Raw genomic sequence first — 19,856 nt, 5'->3', positions numbered from 1 at the left:
AATATTTTATTTCAAAACGTGTTGTGTAAGAAACAAAACTCTGAAAAACTATAACGTGATTTAACAAACAATTGGATTGTGTTTTTAACGAATAATGCAGCTTAACTATTATGCAACTGTTATTTTATAAAACACATTACAAACAAGTTTTATTTGCTAATATAATATAGTGACTTCGATAGCATTTTTCATGTCTCTTATTTTCAATACAACAGCTATATATATTATTGCTATCAAATGAAGTTACGCATATCTATCATACATTATTTTTGTCTTTAAAAAAGAAATCAGTAATGCTCAAATATTTAATTACTGATTCAGCAACATTTAGCATCATCAATCTAGCAATCATATTCGATTGGATAAGCCTTTATTTCTTGATATACAAAAAACTTTGAAAGGTTTTTATGCAAATGAAATAAGCATGCAATTTTTAAGTGCAAATATGAATGAATATGATTTTAACAAAATTATAAGGAAATCTTTGGGGGGATATTTTGTAAATATGTGGCAGTAGGCAGAACCAACTTTGCAATGAAAAACGGGATACAAACGGCAATCATATACTGTATTGTGACAAATATTCACAAGAAAAATCATTTTTAAAGACCCCCCCCCCATAAAATGACAGAAAACCTACAGCCCTTTTAACAAAAATGACATAGAACAAAAAAATGTACATATCACTAATTGTAATAATACATGTAATTGCATTGATATAGTGTGTTAATCAAAGTCAAGATAAATCTGTAGCTGTATTTGATTTGGTAAAAAGACAAATAAAAAAGATTGTTTTCTTTGAAATACATGTAATTATGATATTTCAATATCAACGAACAAGCTGAATATTAAACCTAACATAATGATAAAATAATTATCTTTAACACTGAGCATAGGAAATAAACACAGTTCTGATACACACTAAACGAAACTATAGTAATGTCTTTGAACTGTGTGTTCGTAATATTTCCCAATGAAAAGTTGTATCCACAGTTTCTGATCTCATTGGCTATAACAAGGGAAAAATCCCAACAGCAACAAATGTATGATGAATACCAAAAATATATACATGGAATTTTGTTGTCAACTGTTTATATCCAAACAACAATGGAATGCTGTCACCAAGGGGCACCACGTGTCTTTTCACGTGACATTAGTGTAAAGGTTTTAGGTTTTCAGCGCCAGGGTGTTTCAACTCTAAGTTGCAGCAAAAAATGCAGACGCAGTGGTGTCCAATTTCAAACGTCCAGTTACTGAAAAAGGGACGAGATATGCCAACAGTCCGTATTATGTTGACTTCAACTAATGGCCGCTTCCGGAAACTTTGCAAGATTTCCAAAACTGCAGGAGAATGAGGGTCAAATGTTGGTATCAAACTCCCCTATTTCGTTGATTCACTTAATTCACGAAGCAGATCTGAAATATTAGATAAATCAAATACTTTTAGAAGCAGTCTAACTAAATGTACTATAGTATCAATTATCAACATTTAACAACAATTATTTAGAAACAATGTATCGTTGAAAGCAAGCGCTGCACCCTGCACTCTCGTAGAGTAAAAACGCATAAAAACAATATAATGAGATTGTTTATGGGGATAGAGTGATAGAGTATGTTCTGCAATGATTCAAAAGTGCGGTGTTACATGATGCAAAGAAGAATATATAAGGATATGTATCATTTGATCTTTGATAAATCAATTATTACATGCAGTTTAATATGCATTGACAGAAAAATGGAAAAATCGTCAGTAGTTGAGATCGGACGAATTAAAAATTCTCTTAATTTTTTTATTATTAATTGCACGGGTATGAACCCATAGCATTAAAGAAAAATTTAACAGTCATGTTTAGATCATATTACACACACAATATTTTATTTATCATTTAACAACTAAATATATTTTTTATGTGTTCCAATCAAAAACAAAAAATAGACAATCATATTTAATAATCACACTAATGGACGTGGTAAAACAATGTAAGGAATGAAAAAGTGGGAATACGATAATTTTCTCTCTTTCTCTGATTTATCACTCCATTTTTATTGCTTCCGAATTTTCCTTTCTCTACAATTTCCCTACCAACACGTTAAACAATAAAAATGGCTATAAAATCGGACTTTAACATTGGGCAATCGTGTTCTACCAGATCTACAAAACATAAATCCGATTTTTTACTTTCCTACCTTCATACTCGATGAAGCCATCAGATTTTGCATATTTAATGATTTCCTCCACTTCGTCGAGAGTCATCCTGTCCCCCATTGTGGTCATGCAGCGCTTGAAGTCGTTGACGGATATTTTCCCGTTCCCATACTTGTCCAGCACTCGGAACGCCTCTAGAATGTCCTCTGTTTCCTCGGCGTACACGTCGCCGTGCGTCATGACGTAACGCTCTACGTCAGCGTATGTTATACGGCCTTTGGCTGAAAAGATATAATTGAAAGGTCCTAGGCTTTTATCACAATTGTCTACATTCAGAAAAATGAATTATTTTTTAAGTTTTCACAACAATTTTCTAAGGTAAGGATGTCCTACATTTGATTTTTTCTATGTTTTTTTTTCATCATTTACTAGTACTACAATTTGCACAAAAAAAATCTGTTTGTACCGTTGACCTTACTATCCTAATATTTGTTGAAAATATACAAAGTACTTAAGATTTATAATGGACCGTGCAATCTATTTCACAAATCAAGCACATTGTTAGTCTTGTTTCAATGGTTTTGATGGAATCGACTTAATTAAACGATCTGTTTTACCATTCTCGATAAAAAAAAAATATTATTAAATCAGAAGTGCTTATCGTTATTGAAACTTTTCAATGTTGATATCATAAAATGTGCCCGAGACAAATATCACTTCCACAAAATTAAATAAAAAGTACATGTATAAATAAATATACTAAGCATGATACAATTGTTCTAAAGCAAAGAGTACGAACAAAAAATGTATAAAGTTTACGATGAGCACTGTAAAAATAAGGTCAACGAAATGCAATACAAAAATATTGAATTTTATCCTCGATTTATTGAAATATTACATAAAATGTAAAATTAAAATACATGTAGTAAAATTAAATCCTCGATTTATCAAAATATTAATCCACAGAAGGGCAATTAAATGATCTCTTTTTGAACAGTCGTTTTAGTACTGCAATAATCTTTAATACGAGCATTACAAATTTGACTTTACAATGTAAATTTACCAGTTAACAAGGTGAGTTTACAAGTTTACCAATTACTCACCACAGACATCCAGTTCGTGACGTGCTTCCTCCAAGTCCCTCTCGGACGGGTTCAGTCCCAGACACCGTAGCAAAGGACCCAGATCTTTGGCCGACATTTTCCCCCTCCTAGTCTCAAACATGCCGAAAGCTTCTTTGAGTTCTACAAACAAATTATATAAGACGTCATTGTGTAAATGGTCCTTGTTCCTCTCTTTTTGACGTAACATATTCGTGTACATGCAATTCTAAACGTACTAGTAGTGTAAAAGGAGGCTGACATAAAGTTAAGTCCTTACCTCTTTTTTGGTCCTCTGGAACTGCAATATCATTCAGACTTCGAGATCGCTGTGCCTATAAAAGACGAAACTTTTGTTTTTAAGAAACGAAGCAAGAAGCATGAAGGAGCAAACGTTGTTCAGAAAAAATCACCAATAACCTTTTTCTCGGTAGCCGAGCTCATACCATCAAAGAAAAAAAAAGCTCACTATAGCCAATATCTGAATAAATTTTCGTCCTAACTGAAAATGAATCTTGAAGATCGTAATGTCCAAATCAACAGATTATGTGGCCATTGGCTAAAACAAAGCCTCTATTGGTATCATAAAAGCCAGACAAAAACAAATATCATAAGACACATGCATGAATGAAAAAGACAATCGCCATTCATGTCTCTCCGCTTCAGCATTCTTGCCGAAATTAACAAAGTCAAACAGGATTTTGTTAATGAATCTTGACATTCAAATTACCTAAACACTGTAATTCTTGAAATTATTGGTGGAAATATGATCACGTGATTGAGGATTGTTTCGACTACCATCTTTGCTTCTCGGTTGGAAGTCGTAAATCGTGTCAGGTGGCCCTGTTAAATTAGGTTTTCACGCCGATCTGACATTCGGAAGAAAGGCAATATACATCTCGGCGACAATTAAGCCAATTTTAGAAGACGTAAGAATGGGAAAGACTCTACAATCTAATTGATATATTAGGATCATGGTGTGATATAGATCGAGACGAGTTTCGGTTGCAGACACAAGTGGAAAAATGTGCTGAAGACCCTGAATGCAAAGTTGTGTTCAAACAATTATAAGCATTTACTGCATTAAAGATTATTCTGGTTTGGGTGAATGAACTTAGTGATGGTTTCTACTATTCTCTGGGGTTTTATTATCGATACAAGTGGGACCTATATATAGTAATTCACTTCACATAGTCATGAATATGCAGATAAGCTAGTCTATTTTTAAATATGGGAACCAAAACGGTCAAGAAGGACAGCAAACGTCCTTGGACCATATTCATTTGATAAACCGCCAGTCTCAAAGGGAAATGGGTTTTCTATACCCAGATAATAGTGCGTGTAAGATACATGAACGAAATGAATTCTATTTAGTACGTTTAGTTTATAAACTATCCAATATAGGAGATATTAAAGCATCTTTATTTTTGTTTTATGAATATTTTATTGTATGCATATGTTGTATATAATTTATAGATTTTAGTTGTGCACAGGGGAGGTCAAAATTCGCAGTTCATTTGATCTTACATTCAATGTTGGATGAGCTCATAAATGTTAAGACCTCCCTTTTAGTCTGTATTATTCACGCAAACACGTGTTATGTTTTGGTAGTCCTAGCCAGATCACAAATGGTACATAAACTAGTATTCCGCTTTGTTTTCTGTTCTGGGGACACCTTATCTTAAAAATGTACCGAACATTTTCAAGCAGTACACGCATATTGTGTTCGAAGTATAGTAAATTATCATTTTATATTTTCAACTAATAATTTCATAAATAAAATCTAACAGAAACACAAATATATATTATAGCTTTTACATTTTTATGTTTTAGACGCGCGATCGGTCAGCCTGAACTCTAAAGCCAAGTGTACAGCTGATCACAGAAGCTCTTCAAGATAATCAAAATCTTCATCCTTCCTTTTTTCCAATACTCCTTCCCGAGTGTTGCACATGAGTCTTAAAGTACGATTGTTAAACTATTCCAATTATCAAGTGATGTTCCTTGAAACGCAAATAAAGCTTCGCTTGCTCAATATAACCATTAATATTTAAACGCTACCGTTTGAGAAAAATGGACATTTTTTTAGCACACTGATCAAATTTTATGGACTACTTTATCGCAAAGAAATAATTCATGATTTTCTAGAAGAGCACAAGCAGCACCATTGGTTGTCTGAACGCAACACTGTGCATTTTACAAATAGACAAAAAACCTCAAGATACAATAGATCGTTCTTGTAGTACTCGCTAATTCTTTAATGAAATACATACATGTACCATGAAAAATGACAGTATGACAGAAAGGTCACATTGTGATTTTTGTCCACTGATTTGAAGTGAAGTAAAATAGAAATTAAAAAAAAACTAAATGTAGCGCGTGAGGTTTAGTGTCTCAAATCCTTTCCCTTATTTGATATTTCTCGTTTATTTAATATTCAAGATGAAAAGCAAAATTAATATGTAAGCAATTAAAGGATAAGAACAGAACAGATAATTCTACACAGAATAACTTAATCGTATAACATTTCATCTATGTTTACGGTCACCGTGTTAGTGGGAGTTATCTCTCGTTGTAGAGAGTCTTACCACCTTAAAAACAAAGTCCAAAATGATTGTAATCTGCAGTGTTTTGCAGAACTTTCTTCTTGCATGAGAAACTTTTTGAAAGGTCAATTTTATCAAAAGTTTACAACATAATTCCTGCGGTAAATGTGAATATTACGCACTGATCATCGAGGTCTCATCATGATAAACGTTCCCTCGGCTTGTAAGGTCTCGGCAATACTATAAAATATTTCTATATAATCTTTTCTCGTGGAAACAAGTCACGATAGAAATTCCCTAAGAGGACTCGCTGGCCATGACCATTTTCAGATTCAATAAACATCCGTGAGAAAAAAAATCTGTGTAAAAAGATATAGTAAGTATACTAGTATTCGAATCAAAAGCTAAAATACATGTATATGGAATTTTCTTTATTAAACAATACTACACGTAGTAAAAAAATCAGAGCTAAACGTGAATTATATAAAAGTTTAAGGTAGATCTAGTAGGTATTTGACCACCCAACGCACTTAACATTGTTTGCTGGCCTTGAGTGATGGACTTTATTGGTAGTGTTAAGTAATTCATCAATATCGCTGACCCTGGATTGCAACTAGAATATTGTGAAGGGGGCATACAACACAAGCAAATTTCAATTTATTTTCCGCACATGTAGAGGTTTAAACAAATGATAACCACCATTATTTTTAGATCTCTGATATATAAAAATATAATTCCTGTCCTTTATTTACACACCTGTGACTTTTATTGGTAATTTTTATGACAGAACGTTTTCATCGATTTCACAGCATGAAAAATAAAATTTTCTAAACAGCAGCAATATGGTTGGTCTAACCTCGTAGCTCGGTAAAAAAAACTCCTTTGCATAGAATTAAAAAAAAAAAACATGGAGAGTTTGTTTTTAATGAATTACAATAGATGTGAGGGAAATATTTCTGTATTTAAAAAAATTTCAGAGTCTTACTAAAAAAGATACAGTGACAAGATGACAGATTTAGTGTAAAAAGGTCTCAATACAAGGGGAAATAGAGCTCGTTAGCAACCTTCCCTATTTTCTCTTATACTCTGCCAATTTCCTTATCAAAACAAGTGAGAAAGATCTTAATTTTCAATCAGGATAAAGCCTATAGCATCGTTCCGTGATACCAAATTGCCAAATCGAGGCGGTCATGTATGGAAAATTAGATATCGGTCAAAAGGAGTTCAGAGTTATTTTTAAGAGATGGTTTTATTTGTGTCGAGAGGGGTGCAATATCCATCCGCGCTTGATGGACAATCAATGATAGCCTAACTAAATTCCACCATGCTTGGCTAAATTGGATTTCTCTGATAAATTGCAATTCTACGAGTCGGCTTCCACTTCCGCTTTTTCTGTGTCCTTGTCCTCTTACGAAAATGAAAACAGCTAACCAAATGAAACGGTTGATTTGGGATGCCAGATCAGAAAAAAAGGTTATAACCCTCACTATCAAATCACCAGATTCTTCTTTTTCGTCTTTTGAATTTTGAAACCCCTCCAAATATTCTGCGAACACCAAGAAATTGCTCTTTTAGGACACTTTTCCAATATTGTGGTTCAAAAATAAAAACATTATTGATTAGAATTTTCCCTTGGTGCTATTATTGGAAATGCTCGGAAATTAATCTAAAAGTGTCCCGCTTTCAAAACATGTTTTCTCCCTTAAATCATTGACACATGCGTTTATCAATTCGAATGCGATAGCACAATAAGATATCCTCGATTAAGGGGCATAGTCACGATTTTGGTCAAAAATTCTTTTTCCGATTTTAATATTTACAGTGCTGCAGAAAGGCATTTTTATTAGGCAACAGAAATTTGAGTTATAAGCGATCGAGTTACAGGGCTTGAAATTCTTCGCTGTGTAAACAAAGCGTTTGTTTACGTTTTGAATGTTGAAGTAAAAATTTCAGTTCTAAACCTAAAATGAATGTTATAAATGTTAGGAACTGTTAATCTATGCTTCAAATAAATAAAAAGATAGACAAATAAGCTGGCAAAATTTTTTTTACTGGTATATTGAACCTATGTAAACAAAAACAGGGCACGAGCCTTGTTTACATGACAAAGATTTGTGAGCCCTGTATCTTGCTTATAACTCTACGAATGACTCAAATTTTATTTGATCATTAGAATTACATTTCTAAAGCATTGTTAATAATAAAAACAAAAATAGAATTTGACCAAAATCGTGACCATGCCCCTTTAAATGCGATTTTCAAAAAAAAAAAAATTTTAATTTTTTAAAAATCTGCAATTTCATACCGGGTGATTCTGTCATATTATATATTTAAGTTTAATCTTTTGACTAGTTTTATCACGAGCAATTTAAACTAAAATTTATTAACTGCAATTCGAATCACTGTATTGTAAATTTCTAGTCAAAAGATATGTTTGTTCGTAGACTCGGTTTTCTCAAGATATTCAGTGGATGTACTAAAACGATTTAAACTGGGGTGTATTATTTAGATTCTATGTTTACAAACCTTCACAGATGAACAAATAAATGCTACACAACATAGATTATATTCACCAGGTTAAGCTGTCCCAAATTATCCGCGACTATCCATGAATAGATTTTACGACGAAACGGCCTTGTATTAATATTGATTTCGACGTAACAACCTTGTCCGACTTTAGTGAACAAAATAAGTATCAAATGTAGATGCAGATATTACACAGTGAATTCTAAACGTTGAGTCGACAGAGTACCTTTGCTTTTAATCATTTTGCTTTTTTTAAAACTGTTGTACGTGAATTAATCTCTTTTCACATACGTTTATTTCTATCTGATATTTATTCAATTCTTCGATATTTTTTATGAAAATGTGGATGGGTATAAAAATATTCTCCGTCAATTTTTGTCGTCATTATATTTTTTCTATATATTTTAGCATTAAATCCTCTGCAATAAGCTATCAGAGTATAAATAATTCAACACTCAGTATTAATGGAGCTACATATTTTCAAGGTGATTAATATTTCCTAGACCAGATAGGAACGAGAAATTTTAAACGTCCATTGATTTTTGGGGGAAATTGAAATTCATTTATTAAAACTACGATTACAATATATCTTTCTACGAAAAAGATGATGCTATCTATAAGTTTTTCATCTACAGATCAATAAAATCTGTACCATAGACATTTGAAACAACCAATCCACACTGCAAACGACAAGGTGGTTTTAAATGTTAGTCCCCACTGGTTCATTTAAAGTGTTCAACTTTTTTTCATAAACTATGAAATTGTGTCAAAAAACCTTTTAAGAAATATAATCAAATGTTTAAATCTTTAAAAAAAAACATGCAATTTATGATAGAAACAAACTTTTTGTTCATCGGGAGTATATTTACTTAACTGAAATTATAGACAATTTTCAAAAGTCTAAAAAAAAACTTTCTGTAATGGTCCGTTTCTAATATAAACGAATCGAAATTGTAATACAAGTCTTCAACCTTTTGCAGGTCTATTTGGTCTACATGTAGTGTCCGAATGGATAGCAGCAATGCGTTCAAAATGCGCATGCTAAGACGAATGCTATTGCCAACCATGCCATTGAAATTTTAACTTGGTGTATATAAGGAATAAGGAATCATTCTTTAGGTATTATGAGGTGATAATTTTGGTCGGGGCGTGGAACAAATCCAATAAAGCCCGAAGGGCTTTATGATAGATTTGATCACGCCCCGACCGAAATTATCACCTCATAATATTCAAAGAATGATTCCTTATTACTTATATTTATATAATTTTAAGCCATCGTACGATTAAATATTTAAATATAAATAAGTAAACCCCGCTGGCGCCTCAATTTGGCGTCATTTGTATTATGAGTTATATAGTACAAAATCGATACATAGTGTTATCATAGGCAAAGACACTGGAAAATGTAAATATAGTTCGTTCAATATCGTCAATTAGGAATTTTGCGAAAGACCACCGTTGCACTTTTGTATAAAGTCAAATGATAACCACAGTCGGGATGTATTAAAAAAAATATTCCACAGTCTTTACAAAATTCTATTTAATAAGAACCCTAATGCAATGTTTGTTCAGAAATAACGTCAAAAGGACAGGGCTTGGTAGAAGGTGAGTTCAATCAAGATTTAGAAAGATACATGAAGTTTACAATTACTGAACGGAAATCTTACATGTACGAAACTGTACGGGAATCTTACAGTTACAGTACATGAAGCTTACAGTTACAATAAACGGGAATCTTACAGTTACAGTACGGGAATCTTACAGTCACAGTACGGGGATTTTACAGTAAGAGTATACGGGAATCTTACAGTTACAGTACAGGAACCTTACAGTCACAGTACAGGAATCTTACAGTTACATTGCATGAACCTTACAGTCACAGTACGGTCATCTTAAAGTTACAGAACAGGAACCTTTTAGTTACAGTACGGGAATCTTACAGTTACAGTACAGGAGTCTTAAAGTTACAGAACAGGAGCCTTTTAGTTACAGTACGGGAATCTTACAGTTACAGTACATGACTCTTACAGTTACAGAACAGGAACCTTTTAGTTACAATACGGGAATCTTACGGTAAGAGGGCAGGGATGTTACTGTTAGAGTAGGGGAATCTTACAGATACAGTACGGGAATCTTACAGTTACAGTACAGGAACCTTACATGCAGTTACAGTACAGGAACCTTACAGTTACAGTACAGGAACCTTACATGCAGTTACAGTACAAGAAGCTTACAGTTACAGAACAGTTGTTGTTGGTTTCATCCAGGGTCTGATCACTCCTCCTGCTCAGGTCTTGGGTCTTGTACTTCCGGTAGTTCCTTTGCCACGTCAACATCACTGACATCTCTTGTATTATTTAGGTGTCTGTTCATGCAGATGTCTACGGTCTATGGAGGACTTTGTTATGAAGACGTCGTCACGAAGAGTGCACACAGAAAACTAAAGAGTAGTTTGCGTTTTCACAAAGTACACAGGATAGCTGAGTAGATGTTCACCAAAGTGATTGTTGGGCAAGAAGCGCCCCGGGGTCTGTCCTTGATACAAAGTTCTTGTTATGTAACTGAGCACAAATTCAATTTTATCTTTAATAAAGATTTCATCATCACGTGCGCGGTCTGCAGACAGAAATTTTGACAATGAGAGAAAGGTTTTGACACCTACGATAACGTCACAACAACTGATGTCACGAAAGGACCTGTCGGAATCTGGTAGACAGGGGAGGCCGCTTACGTCGCCGGTTGTCGGGGGACGCGGCCAGTGGCTGGCTTTCAATCAAATTAACGACTCCCGCACCTTCCGTCCCTTCCTGTTCAGCAACTTGTGAAGTGTACTGGACTATATGAATGAAAGTTGTCACCCTGCGTCTAAGACGGAATTGACTTGGGATTCAAGATTCGGGACTGCTGTTGATTACGTTGGTAAACACGACCAATTGTAGGCTATTTTGACTTTTGTTTTTGAATGTCAGCCAGTAGTATTATAAGCATAACAAAAAAAAAAAACCGATCAAAATGACATTTCTTAAGCACTGCCTTGTCTATGGCGGGGGTATATGAAGGGCTTGTCATGTATGTCCTTCATCAGTCCTTCTGTTTCCTGTCTGTCTATCACATTTTACCTTTAGTTGCAGTTTCAAACAAACAATGTAAGTTATTTCTTAAATTGAACTCTTGCATTTACTGATTTAGCTTAGTTCCTAATACAAATACAAGCAAAGATACAGATGGGAAAAACACTTTTTATGGTGTTATGAAATTAATCCCTACCTTGATAATCCCTAAGATAATTGACTTCATTATTATACAATATACCTTTTTTGTGGTACTCAGATTATGTAAAACCTTGTTTAATTCCATGAAAAGGGATTAGTCGGGTTGCCTTTGCTCTATGAACATACTTATTTATTGTTTTTACTCATGATGCAAATATCAGACATGATATAGACTACAGTGTTTATATATGCATGTTTATTTATGTATAATATCAAAAGTTTACAATTAACGGTACCTATTTAAAAAGAGCAATTCAAAACTCATAGTTAAATATTTTAATAAAATATTTTGAAAAGTTATATATAATTAGAAAACTATATAATTTATCATGGTTAGTATTTGTTACCAAGTATTGCAAAAAAACATAATTATGCTTCTCTTTTTCTGTGTGTTTGGTAAAGTATATATTTCTCTATTTCTAAATACTTTGAGTTCAAAGGAAATAGATATACCCGGATGTGAAATTGACAGGCCACATGGTCATTTCTACGGAATACATATATATGCACTAGCACTAGTATAGTATCTACAAACACAGAAATGGGGTATCTTCTTTTATCTTTAAAGTTACAGCAGAAGCTAAATTGATGAAAATTATAATACTGGGGGAATAAACGGTCAAACGAATTAAATTCATCTAGATATGGGACAGAAACTTAGAGAGAAATCTTCCACTTTTAAAAAAAAAAATTTTCAACAAAAAGTAAACGCGTCTTTAAAAGTACTTGAAATAGAGACAAAAGAGGAGGCCATACCCTATAGGTCTTTGAACGATTTTGCTAGTTAATTTTGTCAATTTTATTAATTGACCTATATGTGTTTCCCGTGGTGTTATAAATAGTTCAATTTCTCATTTCAAATAGATAACGGACAGAAAGCGGATAATGTTGAGAGAGCATAATTTGTCAGCTTAGGAAACTCGCTCAAACGTCTACGCGCGAAGAAATGACAAATCGATGCAAATGGCTTCATTTGAAAAAGAACTCAACAAATTGTCGTTCTCCTCAAAACGATTGTATTTAACATCGCTCGTTTGCAATGAATAAATCATAACATCATTTGGCAAAAATTCATTGAAAAATATGAAGATCTCGTAAACAGCGTCAATATCATTGAAAAGCGTCATTATCTTTCAGTATCGGGGGTATTAAAAAGGAAAGAAAAAAGTTATGTTGGCAATGTAGTACCAAATGTTTGAACAATATCTTCAATAATTTTGACCAGCAGTTAGTAATGGAAACATCCAACTCAAGGACGGGTTCAGACAACAGGTGTTAATACAAGTAATGCACGAGGGTTTGCGCATGCAATAATTAGGAACTTAAATTTGTTATCATCGATATATGCATTGCAATAGCTAATCGATTTACATTGGCCGGGGTTAAGAATAAGAACATGGTTAACCGAAAAATGATTAAAGACGGTCCTAATCCCTTGCTTCTGGGGAGAACGGGAATAGATTAAGACAAACTGGTAATTAAGATGGCTAAAATACCTTAGTGTTTAAGAATGCGATGATGTTAAATAAGGAGATTTTATCATTTCTATAGAAGAATGTTAAGAAGATTAGACTAGCAGTAGAGTTTGTCCTCAAACTCTTTTGCTGTTAATTTCGAAAGATACAGCACGTGATCAGAATACACGTGAGCTGCGTGTTCGTTTCAATATATCAATCATTTAACGTCAGACTTAAAGAGAAAAAAGATTCTAACCAATAATTTTTTTGTATTTTGAATGCAGATTTATGATAAAAAGTATTGGCTGTGTGTGTGGTTTTTGTTGTTGTTGTTGTTTTTTTTTTTTTGGGGGGGGGGGGGTGGTTAGTGGACAGCAGCTTTCGCTAAATCTAATTCATTGCTAAATGTCGTGTAGTTAAACCTAAACGAGCTGTTAAACCAAATCTAATTGAAGAAAAAAAAGTTTTGCAAAATATCTTGTTTGTTAAATAGAGTACGTTTACAGTATTTTATCCCAAACGTGCAGTTACATGCAAGTCCACACAAGTAAAGTGAAATTTTTAACACAAACTTTATAAATTAAAGTTACCATGCTAAAGGTCACTGTCGAACTGCACTTGAATTTGTCTCTCTCAATTTGGGAGGTTATTTAAAAGAGTATAAAGCATTTGACTTCTAGTGTGTAATAAAATGCATGTATCATTCTCTAAAATCTCGTATAATACGTACTAATGACATCATTTATCATTAAAGAGCATGGCCACGAACTATTGTTCACATCATAATTTGGCCTTTTAAACTCAACGACATGTATGTGAATATTGATATTTCTGCATAATCAATTTTTATAACTGCAGTTTTGCAATAGGTACATGAATCTATTTCCGTGTTTTAAAAAAGAAATCAGTAATGGATGATTATGCACATAAATTCAACGGTAATAAAAAAGCATGTGTGCATATTTAATTCAAAATGCTCCACGTTGGTTTCGCAGCTACTCTAGAGCTTACAAAAAATGTGGCCTTTATTTTGTGTTCAGTGCACGATATATTGATTGAGAAAAGTTATCTAATGATCTCTATTGTGAAGTTCATATACTGTGAAAACTAGGCCTCAACACTGCAGGTTTTTGTAATAAAAGCAGTTTTACTCTCATGAATTATTGACAGAGGATAGTAAAAAGCAGAAATATATCTATAGGTATACTCTGTGATGCTTGCTGGTAGCTTAATTAAAACGTGCAACCAGTCGCACCATGAAATGTCCCGCAGTTTATTTGTTTTTGTCTGCACTAGCCATTCTTTTGGGTTATCAGTTATATTGATAACATGGATATACATGGACATTAGAATATATTAGGTAATTTGTAAAAGATATAATATATTTTATGTTACACTTGATATGTACGCGTCGCAACTTTAGAGTGCATTTGAGTGTAGCGCACGATTTAGCCTCGGAATGCTGTGTTATACATGATGGGATTTGTACGCCAGTCATAGATTGCATCGTGCAAAGAGCACGATATAATTAAACCATCATGGATCACATCTTGCAAATGTGCACGATCACGTAAGGTGCAAACTACAATGATTTGCGTTAAATAACTACTAACTGTCTTCTTTACTGACTAATTAATGTTATTATACATTCATGTTAAATATGTTAAATACGGAAATCTGTGTGTCTCGAAAACCATTGTCAACTTCCGCTTCGCGATTTTCTCGAGGTGTCAATTTCAACTGTTGCCCTCCCAAACAGGCACTTTTTATGAAATATCATTCAAGGAAAAAAATATAAATAATTGTGCCATGGTTACAGATGATCTCATTATTTATTATTACACCAATTAGTTAATGAGGGAGACAATACTTTATTTTAAGTGCACTTATTCACGTACATTTAAGATAAATAAAAAAAAAAATACAGTAAAAAACCGTAAGGATAAAATTCCAAGACAAAAAAAAAATGATATTTCAAAACAAAAAATATGATATAGAACTGGTGGCAAGCACCAATCCCCTTTCACTCTCATTCTTTTTTATGTTTTACACCAGGAACGTTCGATTTGAAATCCTTGCTGTGATGAAACATACTCACGTTTTATCACATTCATACGTCTCTTTCGTCTCTCTGTCCCATTTTTATTGTATTAAACAGAGTCTTTTATTCGACGAAGACATTTATTCACTGACACCTTTGGCTCAATCTTTTTTATTGGATCTACACTTCTATTTTGGGCAACTAAACCCAGGGAAATCGAGTAAATTATTATTTTTGTACGCATTAGTTGTGGTTTTTTTAATTGCATTTTCAAATTAAAATGCTTTTGTCTATTGTAAACGTTTTTCCTTGTTCTATAAATAGTGGTTCTTAATTGAATATCTGTTGATGGCGAGCAGATCAGTAATATCATTCCAAATCAATTTCCCCGTTTGCTACTTTTTTTTATTTCATTAGATAATGGAATTCGAATATTTTAATTTTTTTTTGCATTGATTCGGTTTACGAATGTGTTAATTGTGTTTCCGGTGCAATTCTTTTTTTGATGTCGATGTAATTTTGTAAAATGAAGAACTTGGTCTATAATCATAGTTTTGATGTTTATTTGTTGGTGCAGATTTCTCTGCAATAATTTTCATTTTCTGAACAATATTTTTTATTCCTTCTTAATGATTGTTAAGTGATATTTTTATCTACCTCCACCCCCCCCCCCCCCTATACCAAACCTTACATAACTGCAATGTAGTCACATTTTAACGTTAATATTGTATATTAGGCTTAATTCAAACAATGAATGAAATGAAGCTATTATTAGACTGATGCAAAACTAACCCAGTTGAAGAAATTCTCTCTTCCTTATTAATCTGGCAAATAATGAATGAACTGGGTCAAAAAAAGCAGAGAAACATCAAACAAAAACTAAAATAAGACAACTGGAAAACAAATGAAAATAACAAAGTTACATGTATATGTGATGCACTTTGTGCCACAGAGGCTCGATTGTCGGATAGTGGTGCTCTTTATTATCTGTTCCCGAAGACCTTTTGATTAAAATTGGTAATCTTGTGTGTATTTCCGTGTATTACAATAAAAATAATTCACTGAAAACCACCCTTTCAATGCATGTCAAAAAAGTGTATTCAATGTATTACTAAATTAAAAATTGTACATTGAATACACTTTTACAACAGGGTTTTCAGTGATTTTTTTTTTATTGCAATACAAAGAAATACACATAAGATTACCAATTTTAATCAATTTTGTCTTTGGGAACAAATAGTTAAGAACTCCGTTATCAGACAACCGAGCCCCTCTGCTTTGTGCATCTGATGACGTACCTTGACCACAGTATGATGGGCTGTCACAGGCGCGGACGCTCGCCGTCTGTTGTACTTCTGTTTGATGGTATTAGCAGCCGATATCCTTACATAGGCCATGTTTACAGAACACAGCAGCACCTTGCAAAAACTCTTTAACCGAACTTTCTAAACTGTTGCACAGTTGCTCTGTCGGTGATTCGAGTGGAGGCACAGCAACACCCCACAAAACTTTGTCAACTGTTGCTCAGTTGCTCTGTCGATGATTTGTGGAAGGAAGTTTCAAGGCTTGCAGCTGGTACATCTATCTCCGACATCCAAGTCTTCCGAGAGTTGTTGACGTTGATTTAAGCGGTCCAGTGAGGTCTGGAAGTGTCCACTGACCAGCGCTTTCCTGTGGGCCGTATTAACAGTGCACAGAGAATTCACGCGACCAAAATCAATGTGTCAGTGATCACTGGGCGACTATCACCGGGGATTACATACATGTCGTCGCTTTGAGCAAGTTTTGTGAGTATATTGTGATGCTACAAGAACGTACATCGGCTATGTTCCTGGAATGGGGCATTTAAATAAAAGAGAGAGAGAGAGAGATTACAATTGGTTGAAAGACAATACAGTATGATAAAAGCGTAACTCTTCAGAAACAATGATTAAACATTCAACAGCATTAAATCGATTTCTCCATATCAGTCTTTGTGTGCTATTTTCCAGAGAAGATCGCTCACAATACAATCTGCAATGGCACTTTAAGAGCCAGTTCGACAGATTTGCTAACTTAACTTTTTCAAGCTCCATCACATTTATATACCATCAACATGTCGTAAATTGATGTTGGTACGGTATAGTGTGTGTTTATACATAGTAGAACAAACAGATGCAATGAAATCAATGTACCCCATTTAAAGAACTTTACATTTGGAAACTCGAAAAATGATTAGCCAACAAAACGATATAGTGCAAATGGACTTATGAAAATGGTAAAAAGGGTTTTTTTTTTAAAGAATATATTTTTATGATTGATTATTCAATTGAAAATTTAAGGCAGAAATATTGTGATTAATGGGAGCGGATTTACATGATAATGAGAAGACAAAGTACCCTGGATTATTAATTCATGAGGAAATTGAATAAAGGAAACTGATCTGTGTCATTCCAATACTATACTTAATCTGAAGTGTGTGATACAGAAGCAAAAACACCCCACACAGTAATTTTGACGGCTTTGTAGCGTTAATTTTATATTAAGGTTCAATCTCTAGAACCATTTCAACAAGACCTTGGATTTTCGGTAGGACGTAGCTATATATCTTTTTCTTGCGTCAAAACAAGTTAATATGAGGCCAAAAAAAATATGTGTGTTTCCTATTTCATCAAATTTTAAAATAGGGTAGGTAGGTCGGCCTTTTTTTTCTTTTTTTTTAAATGAGCTTTTAAGTTTTCCCCTTTCCTAGCATATGATTTTTCTAAACAATAAGAAAATGTATTTTACAGGTGGAGCAATCGTGGATAGTGACAACTGTTACAGAATTAAAGCTTTCTTAAATCTAAAGTTTATTTGGAATGTATACAAAGATTTTATTTTCATGTCAATAGAAAATATAAATATGACAGCCACTATATAAATCAACAGAGTATAATACTCATTACCACAAATATATCATATACTGGTTATTAGTTCTATTTTCCTGGTCAACTGACATAACAGTAAATATTAATATCGTAACTGTAAGTGTTGAATTCAGAAACAGAGAAAATTCTGGTTGATCAGACGAGAGCCTTAGAATTAAATCTTTTCAATAATTTCAACAAAAAAATGAATACATAGTTAATGGTTTAAGACTAATTTTAAAAATTCCATTTGCAATTGAACTGCAGCATTTTAAAATCATATTTATAATGTGAATGGTTGCTGGGCCTATTCAAAGACTTACGATGTCTGCAGTCTCCACAACCAGAAATAAAAAAAAAAAAACTTTGCCTCTGCTTTTTTCTTGTACATCTTTATATTAATTTTTAACACATCACTGCCCTATGAAACTATTTATTGCATTGATAATTTAGTTAAAATAACCAAGGATAACTTTCATCCATACTGTCCATCTGCACTTAGAAATCTTTAAAACGCTTTGATAAGTGGTGTTTTCTATTGAATTGTTACAAGCGTTTTTTAAACTGTGATTTGTTAAGACTCTATTGTTTAAACCAATTACGGTTGGTAATCTGAATTTGGAATAAAAAGTGTTAGGGTCGGCGCATAAAAAAATAGGGTCGGTCGGGAAACCGGAAACACACATATTTTTTTTTGGCCTGATGCTGGTTGCAAATCAAATATACATAGACTGGGCAGTCTAAGCTCAAAAACCAGACAAATCTTGTTGATTTCAAAAAGCCATGACTGAATGGCCAGCATAGATATCATAGGCATACATGTACATCACATTGCTGGTTGACACAACTACCCAAAGTCCAAGCTCTTGTTAAAATGGTTCTAAACGTGTGGCAGTATTACAACTGTGAGGTGTTGACAAGTGCATAGCTTGCAGTTGACAGTTTGATAACCTCGTTATGGGAATTGATTTGTGTTGCATGATTTTTTTTCTTTGATAACAAAAGATGCTCTGTCTTCTGAACATACAAGTCCGGAGCAGCTGCTGAATAAATATAACAGCTCTTGTGTTCACAAATCTTACCTTATTTACAAAAACATTGTTCACTGAAGTCGCACTAACACGATTTTATACAAGTCGTGTTAAGGTGGAATAACACACCTGGAAAAAGTCACTCAAATTAACAGGAAACTTTTGATAAAACGAAATTTCGTTTCGATTAGCGGTCAGCCATTTTGTGATGATGTGTTATTCCACCTTAATTATAGCTTAAATTGTTCATGAAATTTTAAATTTATAAAAAAAAAAAACGAAACCCACAAACCAACGATGACTGCTGCAAACGTGCACGCTTTATTGTTTATCAAAAATCAAAGAGAAGCCGTTATAAGGACACTATAGACAGGCTTTGTGCCATGCACATAAAGGATACACAGGTACACATGTTCTAGATGTACATGTAGTAACTTATTGCTAACGCATGCATGGGCAGGTTTTAAAGCATTTTAACTTTCTCAGCGCATACATGTAACGTCTATTTATAAGCTGAGAACAGCTTGTATACAAAACAGCTATCACAAGTATCTCCAGATAGGACGTAAGACACAGATATTCGGCCATAAGTCGATATCTTTAAAACATATGTTCTTAGTGCTGATGACAAAGCCTCACTGAGTCTTCCATTTTCACCATATTATTTATTGGTGCCGGGTGTTGGGAAAAATCGACTTCGTTCATAACTCTAAATATTATTCAAAGGGGGTATACGTAAGTACCTAAAACATACAGTACATACAGTAGAAAGACCGTATATACAGTCCTCGAGCTGTATTCAATGTCTTTTAAATCAACTAGTGAATTTTCAATGTACAAAGGAAATTA

At 33.5% G+C, this 19,856-nt stretch overlaps 1 protein-coding gene across 2 annotated transcripts; it reads right to left on the bottom strand.

Moving 5' to 3' along the window:
* Positions 1–953: 953 nt before the first annotated feature.
* On the bottom strand, positions 954–16,782 carry LOC128162955 (calmodulin-A-like). Of its 2 annotated transcripts, none has more exons than XM_052826408.1 (5): positions 16,387–16,782; positions 3,527–3,581; positions 3,250–3,390; positions 2,188–2,427; positions 954–1,416 (listed from the first exon to the last, which is right to left on the bottom strand). In XM_052826408.1, exons 1-5 carry the CDS (start codon positions 16,483–16,485, stop codon positions 1,382–1,384), a joined length of 570 nt encoding a protein of 189 aa, XP_052682368.1. In that variant the 5' UTR covers positions 16,486–16,782; the 3' UTR covers positions 954–1,381. The 2 variants fall into 2 exon arrangements, with proteins under 2 accessions (XP_052682368.1, XP_052682362.1); XM_052826402.1 differs by lacking the exon at positions 16,387–16,782 and adding an exon at positions 10,553–11,036 and having other exon boundaries at positions 956–1,416.
* Positions 16,783–19,856: the final 3,074 nt, after the last annotated feature.

This window comes from Crassostrea angulata, chromosome 1 (assembly GCF_025612915.1).
Source record: "Crassostrea angulata isolate pt1a10 chromosome 1, ASM2561291v2, whole genome shotgun sequence".
In the NCBI taxonomy this organism is placed as follows: Eukaryota; Metazoa; Mollusca; class Bivalvia; order Ostreida; family Ostreidae; genus Magallana; species Magallana angulata.
The sequence above is the reverse complement of the archived record's forward strand: the minus strand, read 5'-3'. Positions and strand labels throughout refer to the sequence as shown.

Coding starts and splice junctions, on each gene's coding strand:
- LOC128162955 (XM_052826402.1), bottom strand. CDS start 10,663: ATGTCAGTGATGTTGACGTGGCAAAGGAACTACCGGAAGTACAAGACC. Junction 3,391..3,526: donor TCCAGAGGACCAAAAAAGAG/GTAAGGACTTAA, acceptor ATTTGTTTGTAG/AACTCAAAGAAGCTTTCGGC. Junction 2,428..3,249: donor TCACGAACTGGATGTCTGTG/GTGAGTAATTGG, acceptor ATATCTTTTCAG/CCAAAGGCCGTATAACATAC.